The following is a 9,142-nucleotide window of genomic DNA, read 5'->3' as shown; positions in this document are numbered from 1 at the left end:
GAGTGTTCCAATAGCAAGGAAAAGCTATCTCAGCCCTGTGAGGGCCGCCTATACATTTGTCCTCACTTGCTTCAAGAAAAGAGAAGTTATCAATTACCAAGATTTCATGGGCAAGGCAGCCACAGGTTTCATCTCCAATCATGACGTAATTCAGTGATTCTTTAACAAACTCATCAGCAGTCTTGGTTATCAGGTTGGTGTTGATGTAGTTTGTCATGCGGGTCGAAACAGCATATGGGGTCAGCACCTACAGTGGGAAACAAAGACAGTAACACAGGAGCAATCCACCCAAGCCTGAGAAATAAACCCCCATTTTACCATACCTTCACTTTCCAACTCTGTTCTTCCTGTAAAAAGTGTCAGGATCCTAAATGATAATGCAGCACTGAAAAGGCATAGAACTGGTGCAGAGGTAGGAATAGGAAAGGCTGGTTTCCAGTTTCACTTTGCCACTAATTCAGGATGAGGCTTTAGCCACATGACACTAGGTGGTTCAAATGCACACAGGGTAACTGAGGATATGAGCCATCTCTCAGAACATGGTTGCCAGACTTTGAAAATAAAAATGCAGGACACTCAACTAAATTTGAATCCAGAAAAACAACAAAAAGATTTTCAGTATAATTATGTCCCAAGTAAGGCATGGGATACACTTACAGTAAAAAATGTATTTTGTTATTTATCTGAAATTCAAATTTAACTGGATTTTCTGTATCTGGCAACCTTATCTCAGAAGTTTATTTCTAACATATACAGCCAAAGTTGGAGCAATTTAAAACATTCTGGATTCCCACTTTTACACTTTAGTTGGGAGCCAGGAGTAGCATATACCGCATAATCTTTCGTGCTGTGGTAAGAAAAATAAACAATCACACATTGTACCCTGCAAATCCAACACCATGCTTCCACCTGTAGTCTCACCACTGTGTGGCCTGGTATGAGATTTTATAATGGAGTTTCTTACTTTATTCCCAGACACAGAGACCTTGGCATCTTTAGAGAGAGAAAAAAGATCTATGCTTCTTTTCTTGGTTTTATTGTTTTTCACATCACATTTGCAATTTTCGTCATATCACCTTTTCTTCACTTGACACTTGAAATGATGTTACTCATAATAGAATCCAATTACAAGTCAATCAATTCAATCGACTTGGTTCTCATGGAAATGAATGCTGTCATTAATTTGCATAACACTTTCTTCCAAAGATCTCAAAATGTTACTTTTAGAGAAAAATATAAAGAGCATGTATTCCCAACCCTGGTTTCCAGATAGTGAAATAACAAGTAGTTTTATTCCTACAGTAAGTTTTGGTTGACAAAGCACCTTTTCGTACAAATTAGGGCTCAATAAATAGTGGTTAAATTTGCATACTTATTTATTCATTAGATCTTTACAATAACTCAGAAAAGTGAGCAGTTATTGTAAACCCCTTTTTACATATGGGGAAACTGAGGCTCACAGAGTTTAAGCAAGCTTTCCAGGATCACTCAGATAATAAATGGCTGAGCTGGGATTTGAAAATCAAACCTGAGTCTATAGTACATACTTCCTCATTCATTTAACAAGTATTTATTGAGCACCAATAACGTGTGTGTTTGAAGAAGCTAGTTGGTTTTCGAAAGGTCAGTCTTTTCACCTTCTCATACTTGCTAGGAGAGCAGCTCCAAGGCTTCTGCATTAGAAAAGGGGTTCCCTTCCCTACCCCACCTCCTCCCACTCCTGCTTCCCCATGGAACTCACTAATTTGTCCTGATGTAGCATCACGTAGCAAGAGGGTCGACTTCATTTCTGAGCGCTCACTCGCCCTATCCCACTACCTGCTCTAGCACCTAGGGCATGGGTGAGGGCGGCAGCAAGCGAAACCGTGGTAGCACAGCTGCCACCATGAGGGTTGCAAGTACTCCCATGGTGTCATCCAGACCACCCTCCTCCTGGCTGTATATGCATGGCCAGTCCTGCAGGAGGCAGTGGCCCCAGCTCTATGGGAATCCAGAGTTCCTATTCCCAAAAACTCAGAATAGTTAACCTCACCTGGATAATGATTCCTTTCGCTTTATATTCTGCTTGCAGTGCCTTGGAAAATGTGTACACAAAAGCCTGGAGCAAGAAGGAGAAACACCTCGTGACCCAGAGCTTGCTTTGTCCATCAGAACCAACTTTCTCAGATTTCAAAGGGCACCGCAAGGAGCCTACTGCTTTTATTTTAAAATGCAGCAGCTTGTCTTGATGGGAGTTAGGTCTTCATTTCTTGGTCTGGGAAGCGGTCCCTCAATCAGTGGAAACATACATTTTGCGATAAATACATACCTCAGGCCACTGCAACTCAGAAAAGTGAGCAGTTATTGTAAACCCCTTTTTACATATGGGGAAACTGAGGCTCACAGAGTTTAAGCAAGCTTTCCAGGATCACTCAGATAATAAATGGCTGAGCTGGGATTTGAAAATCAAACCTGAGTCTATAGTACATACTTCCTCATTCATTTAACAAGTATTTATTGAGCACCAATAACGTGTGTGTTTGAAGAAGCTAGTTGGTTTTCGAAAAGTCAGTCTTTTCACCTTCTCATACTTGCTAGGAGAGCAGCTCCAAGGCTTCTGCATTAGAAAAGGGGTTCCCTTCCCTACCCCACCTCCTCCCACTCCTGCTTCCCCATGGAACTCACTAATTTGTCCTGATGTAGCATCACGTAGCAAGAGGGTCGACTTCGTTTCTGAGCGCTCACTCGCCCTATCCCACTACCTGCTCTAGCACCTAGGGCATGGGTGAGGGCGGCAGCAAGCGAAACCGTGGTAGCACAGCTGCCACCATGAGGGTTGCAAGTACTCCCATGGTGTCATCCAGACCACCCTCCTCCTGGCTGTATATGCATGGCCAGTCCTGCAGGAGGCAGTGGCCCCAGCTCTATGGGAATCCAGAGTTCCTATTCCCAAAAACTCAGAATAGTTAACCTCACCTGGATAATGATTCCTTTCGCTTTATATTCTGCTTGCAGAGCCTTGGAAAATGTGTACACAAAAGCCTGGAGCAAGAAGGAGAAACACCTCGTGACCCAGAGCTTGCTTTGTCCATCAGAACCAACTTTCTCAGATTTCAAAGGGCACCGCAAGGAGCCTACTGCTTTTATTTTAAAATGCAGCAGCTTGTCTTGATGGGAGTTAGGTCTTCATTTCTTGGTCTGGGAAGCGGTCCCTCAATCAGTGGAAACATACATTTTGCGATAAATACATACCTCAGGCCACTGCATGTGAGTGATCCAACCCAAGAGAACCTGTCCCTTGTCTAGATCACTCCCTCCTCCAATGTTTTTTTTTTTTAAGAGAGCATGAGGACACCTGACTAGACCTCCGGGCAGGAAGGAAGTTACAGGGTTACCTGCTGGCAAGAAGACAGCAGGGCTCCCAGGCAAGGAGATGAGTGAGGGCTGGAGGCCTGAGGGGGCTGTGCTTGCCCTGCTGTGCTGCTGCAGGCCTTCGTCAGCCCAGGGGCAGCACCATTCTCTGATTTGTACCCAAGCACCTGCAGACTAGCTCTGCCCGGTACATAGAAGAATGCCTCCTGGCAAATCTGTCCCTCAACTTGCCAAATGATCCAAAGGAAAATACCAACTGGAATAGACAAGAGGAAGAAGGAGAAGGAGACGAGAACTGCATGCTATCACTCACCTTGGAAGCCGAATACATGGAGTATAGAGGCCAGGGAAAGAGAGCCACCCCAGAAGAAATGTTCAAGATGAGCCCTCTCCGCCTAAAAGATAAAGAAGCAAAGTTTCAGTGGTTTTGCTGCCTGATCACACCTCAAAGAGGGAGAAAACAGAAGGGCTCCAGGGAACGCTGGGGAAACTTCACCCTTTCTAGGCTTCCGAGTGCACTAAGTGCTCTGCTTCCAAATATGTGAGTGAAACTTCCTCGACGTCATAGGCTATAGCACCGCACAGAGATGTCGCTTGGCAGTCAGTTGACATCAAGGGCTTGTGACTGGGAACGGGCTCTGCTACAACAAAGGCCTCCCACCAAAATGCAGGAAACCAACTCAGACCAGACTCGGGGAAAGAGATCTTTCTGTCTCAAATGCGACCACATGAGCTCGAGGTCCCTTCTGACTCATAAGATGACCCACAAAAGGACAGGGGCCACAAGTAGAATCCTGTCTTGGGTAGAATTTGATGGTTCATCATCTGCTCACACAGGCACCCACACAAGTTTCTGGGGTCCTTGATTATCCTTTTGAAATTTGTTATCTTTAATCCATCCCAATTAGATGGGTTCAATTCAGAAAAACCAGGAAACTGCACATTAGAGTACAAAGCCAATCCCCGTGTTCTGCTAGGGAAGATAAAACTATCAACCAGTTGCTTTTAATGAATACCACCTGAGAAAAACCAACTCCCAAATGTAATAGGGTGATAGAAACATGGAGTAAGTGGAGGCACTGATAGGGTACTGATTTTTACCACTAAATTGGAGTGTTCGTTCTGACAAGAGCTCAAATTCATAATAACAAAGAGATGGTCTTGGTCTCAGGCCAACTTCTGAAGTTTCTTTTATGCTCAACATGAGTTAATTTTTTAAAAAATACAGTGTGTGCTGAAACTGCTGTTCTCCTCCCTCCAGTATATGTTACATTTGACCTTCAAGTATGCTCATCTGTTTGCAAAGCTGGCCTGGCCCAGAATGTTGTTTTGTTTGTTTTGTTTTGTTTTGTTTTGTTTTTATCCTGTAATCTCCATGTCTTTTCATCACAGTTTTATCATTGTTAAAGTAGCAGCCTGATGACCCCTATCCCCCGGGTCTCCGAGTCAGCTGACTGCCAGACCAGGGAGACCATGCTGCTCCAGGCTTTTTCAAAGAAAGTCCTTACCTTGATTCCATGTCTTTCAGAATTAGCTGTGTCATCTACAAGAGAAGGCCAAAGTTATACCTTGACAAAGAGCTAAGTAGCAACGGGCAGGGTTCTGGGAGAGGTGGTTGTAGGAGGAAGCTGGAGAACTGCTTCATCCTTGCAAATCTGCTGACACTTATTGGAGGTAATTCTGGCAACACTAGAGTCTGGCTGGAACTCACAGGAGGCAACCCAGACAAATGGCAAACTGCTTAGAGGCCTCTGGTTTCTTCCCCATAAAGCTAAAGTCTTTCTGCAAAATGAAGGCAGTGGAAATTTATGGAAATTGGCTTCTCGTTGAGGTTCCCCAGATACTCTTTACTTGGGAGACAGGCAAAAGTAAGCTGGCCATCATAAATCTCAGCCATTTGTTAGTATTGGGGGACAGTCAAGGAACCACGCAAGTGTCCATGAGACAGAACATGTCTGTCTGTCTATCTTTTGGAATTACCACAGTGTCGACAAGCCCCTGTCCCTTCCCAATCTACTGCCCCCGAAGATCTCTTCTCTGCCACTTCTAGAGCTTAAGTATCTCATTCAAAGAGCTTTTCATATCATAATTACAAGGCACACATTTTAAGAATTAAGGAGGAGACAAACCCATGGACTAAAATGTTCTTGAAAGTACAATTGAGTGGACTCAGGCTTGGTCTTGGGAGCAAGTTTGAGACAGAGAGGAACAAAATGGCTGAGGAGAGGCAGAGAAATAAAGGCTGGGGACCAGAAAGTAAGTTTTTCCTTTTTCTCCATGTTGTCTGGGAGCCCTGCGGGAGCTTTTCAGTGGTATCCTTGCCACCACTCCCATTTCATGGACCAAGCTCTTAAGCCCATCTGCAGGAGCCTCCAAAGCGATGTTTCACTGCTCTGGGTCAGCAGCGGAGGTGGAAGTGGGGGAGGAGGGCTCCCTAGAACCCGTAGGACCAGCCCCTAAAAGCCCTGATTTTCAGGGAGGTGGGAGAAGGATAAGGACTAGATCGTGTCATCGCCCTTTCCTTGGCTTTCCCAACTTTGTCAAGGATGTGACTGGAGCTCTGCTGAACAGGGCCCGTATGCCCTCAAAGTCTCCCAAATGAATTCACTAGTCTCATTGGGCAGATAATCCCAGTTAGAGAGATAACATCAGACTTTGTGTGTCCCGGTCACAAAGCCCCCAATATTTAGCGTCTTACATCAAGTTCCTCTTGCCCTCAAACTCATCTCCCATCTATGCCCTTGATGAGATCTCTACTATTTCCAGATGGCTACTTTGGAATAATTAATTGATACTTGTCATGCCTCCAACCAGCATGGCCAACTGGGGCACGGCTTACTCAGAAGCTAAACTTCAGTGTGTTTTTTCTGTTACTTAGGGAAGTTAGTGTCTAGCAGTACATAAAATAATTTTTTCGTAAATCAAAGCATTTCTCTGCTAAAAGAGTCAGAGGTTTGTCAAATGCATTTGGGAAGCCCTGTGATCAAATGAATCAAGACCCTAAGATCAATGTGTAAAATAACTTGAAAGGTTTAGCAGTAAGGCTACCGACAACAGTTGGACATATAAAACTTACAGTTTCATCAGCTGAGTTTTTAAAAAGGCATTGATTGTGCAGCATAAAAAGAATGTACATACCAATAAAAACTGAGCAGGAAACTCTGAAATGCCAGTATGCTTACAGAAAAATAATTAATAGTAAAAATAATTTTTGTCAGCCCAACTTATCCCTCTGGTCTGTGCAGCAACCATCCCCCTCCTCAGCTTGAGAGCAACCGATTTTCCTCTGGGAAAGCAGTCCTGCACAGCCAGCCCACCATTTCAAGGTGAGAATGAAGCTCCTGCTGCTCCCCAGCAGCACAAAATCAGGATCAAACCTGATTCACCGCTGTGGTTCTACTGGGCCTTCCGGAGTGGTCGCGAGGGCTGCCAGGCGCAGCTGTGAATTTTATGTAGTAAGCAAGGTGCCCTTGCTCTGGGGGTGGGTGAGTGGAGGCTGAAAGCCCAGGGTTCACTCACAAGCTATTTAGAAGGCCCTTGCCATTCAGAGGAAAGGAAAACACTGTGTTCACACAAAAGCACTATCTACTGGCCAGGCATTGGGCTGTGTCCACTCTTAAGCAGCATCTTTTTCCAAATTGTCTGCCTAGAGGAGGCACTTTTTTTCTTATTCATGCAGAGGCACAGTATAGGACAGCTTTGTGGTAGTCATGTCTATAAAGGTTTATGCAGTTGACTCTAATCAAAGGACCTGAATGGCACCTGACACATCACTTAGTCCAATACTCTTTTAATAGCAGATGAAGAACCTGAAGTTTAATAGCATGCCCAATGCTGTCCAACTAACTAGTAGCTGAGCTGAGATCAGAAATACATGTAAACATGAACTTTAATTCAATAAATAGTTAATGAACAGCAAGAGCTCATGAAATCCAAGCCATGCCTTCTGCCATTTTTCTGAACAGAGTGAGCTTTCCTCTATTTACAAAACTAAAATCAGAGGAAGATATTGCATTTTTTTAAAAAGTCACCTTGGAATCCTGAGTCAGTTTCAGTATCATTAGGTCTAATATGTGTGAGAAAACCGAATGCAGAAATAGGATTCAAACACTAGAGAATGAATCCATCACCGTACTTGAGGAAAACAGAATTAAACAATTAAAAAGCTACTACGTGGCCTCTCAGTCGAGTGTGGTTCGATGTCAAAGAAATCTGCTTCTACAGAGAAGGGGCCAATTCTCCTGAGTTGCCAAATTCCAACAGCTACATTTTTATACATTTAATACCTTGATCACATACCTTCACTACTGAAGTGATGTTACAGTGGATGAGGCTCTGTAATAAATAATCACAACCACGGATCAGCAGTATCATTTGAGAAATTCTCTTGAGAAGTAGTCAGTGCTAAAGAACCATAATGTGGGCAAATGTGCATTATGAGTAGTTCCCTCCCTCACTCAGCCTGCGAATGAGGCTCCTAATTGGCATTCAGCAAGTATGCACTAGGACCGGGAAACATCTGACATCCATACTATGATTCTATAAAAATGTGATCTTGAATCAAAGTCAATTAAGAGTTTCCTCAAAAATTTAGGAGGTAATAAAGATGCAGTTTTTCAAAAAGAGATGGTTAATTTCCAGCTGGAGGAAGAGACATTAGCATATGTGAGTCTAGAAGACAATAGCATAGAGAATAGAAAGACAAATGATTATATAATTCAAGGTAGAAGTTCTGGGCTACAGAGGTTGGATAAAGAAACTATAAGAATTACCCAAGACAGACAGAGAGGGAAAGAGGGACAGATATAGAAACAAGCACAAATACAGACATAAATAAAGAGAAGCAAGAATGAAACCTGCTTAATGGGGAGACACATTTATGCCAGAAGCAAGGACCGTAGGGCTAGATGTGTAGCCAAGACGGGTTTTTGCAAGGATATGGAGCGATGTCCAAGCAATCTGGCATAATAGTCCCATGCAGTAGACTTGGGACTTAAATAGAACCATAGGAATACCTGTAGAATCAGGGAAAGGGAACGTGACTGCCTGCTCAGAACTCCAAGACTTCAAAGGTCAAGGTCTAGGGAAGACTCGACAAACATTGCCTTCAAGGACTGTTGAATGTATAACCAATTTACCTGGGACCAACAATGGCAGCTATGGATCTGAATCAAGCTTGCTGAACTTACATTACCCCAACCATGAAGTTTGTATCATGGACTTCCCTCACACTGAAGGTCGAACAAATCTTATTACTGGAGAAGACAAAGAAAACCAAATAGCTAGACTTCTCCCACTTACATCCACAGCCTCTGAACTTCTCAGAAAGAATCACTCCCTTGTAAGGCAGAGTGCAGAACCCCCGAAAGACTGGGACAGCGAGCAGGTAAGTTTTGATGTGCAGAGAAGGAGGAAGATGACCTTATACTAGAGGTGGCGGTAAACGGTTGTACCCTTGACTGTGTATCAAGTACTAAGATGAAAAGAAAGAGAGACCTCCAGACATCCACCTGGAATACAGAATTTTGTCCAGACACCCTTCCCAGGCCCTGGTGATGATCCAGCCAGGGGGCCCAGTACCTGGTGAGAGGATACCATCCACATATAGGACATGCCTACCTGGATGTCATCTGATGTATTAAGGAAATGGCTTGGGAGGAAGCTTGGAAGCATTCCAACATTGTTGACTAACAGAGAGAGGAAGAACAAAAAGATATCAGAAGAGCCAACAGCAAATGTTTCTTGACAAAGCCTTAAAAATAGTTATAGTCAACCCAGGAATTTTTCTCTT

The 9,142-nt window shown here is 43.7% G+C and overlaps 1 protein-coding gene across 1 annotated transcript in view; it reads right to left on the bottom strand.

Annotated features, from left to right (window-relative positions):
• The window catches only part of HSD17B3 (hydroxysteroid 17-beta dehydrogenase 3), a 37,170-nt gene that overhangs the window by 4,452 nt on the left and 23,576 nt on the right, over positions 1-9,142 (bottom strand). Inside the window, exons 5-10 of the mRNA XM_023525060.1 lie at positions 8,971-9,038; positions 7,651-7,686; positions 4,860-4,894; positions 3,665-3,746; positions 2,956-3,021; positions 98-247 (exon numbers count right to left, since the gene is read on the bottom strand). Of these exons, the coding sequence (XP_023380828.1) occupies positions 98-247; positions 2,956-3,021; positions 3,665-3,746; positions 4,860-4,894; positions 7,651-7,686; positions 8,971-9,038 (437 nt within the window). The remainder of the gene's footprint in view (positions 1-97; positions 248-2,955; positions 3,022-3,664; positions 3,747-4,859; positions 4,895-7,650; positions 7,687-8,970; positions 9,039-9,142) is intronic.

Source organism: Pteropus vampyrus, unplaced genomic scaffold (assembly GCF_000151845.1).
Source record: "Pteropus vampyrus isolate Shadow unplaced genomic scaffold, Pvam_2.0 Scaffold520, whole genome shotgun sequence".
Lineage (NCBI taxonomy): Eukaryota > Metazoa > Chordata > Mammalia > Chiroptera > Pteropodidae > Pteropus > Pteropus vampyrus.
This window is presented reverse-complemented; position numbering and strand designations above follow the sequence as displayed.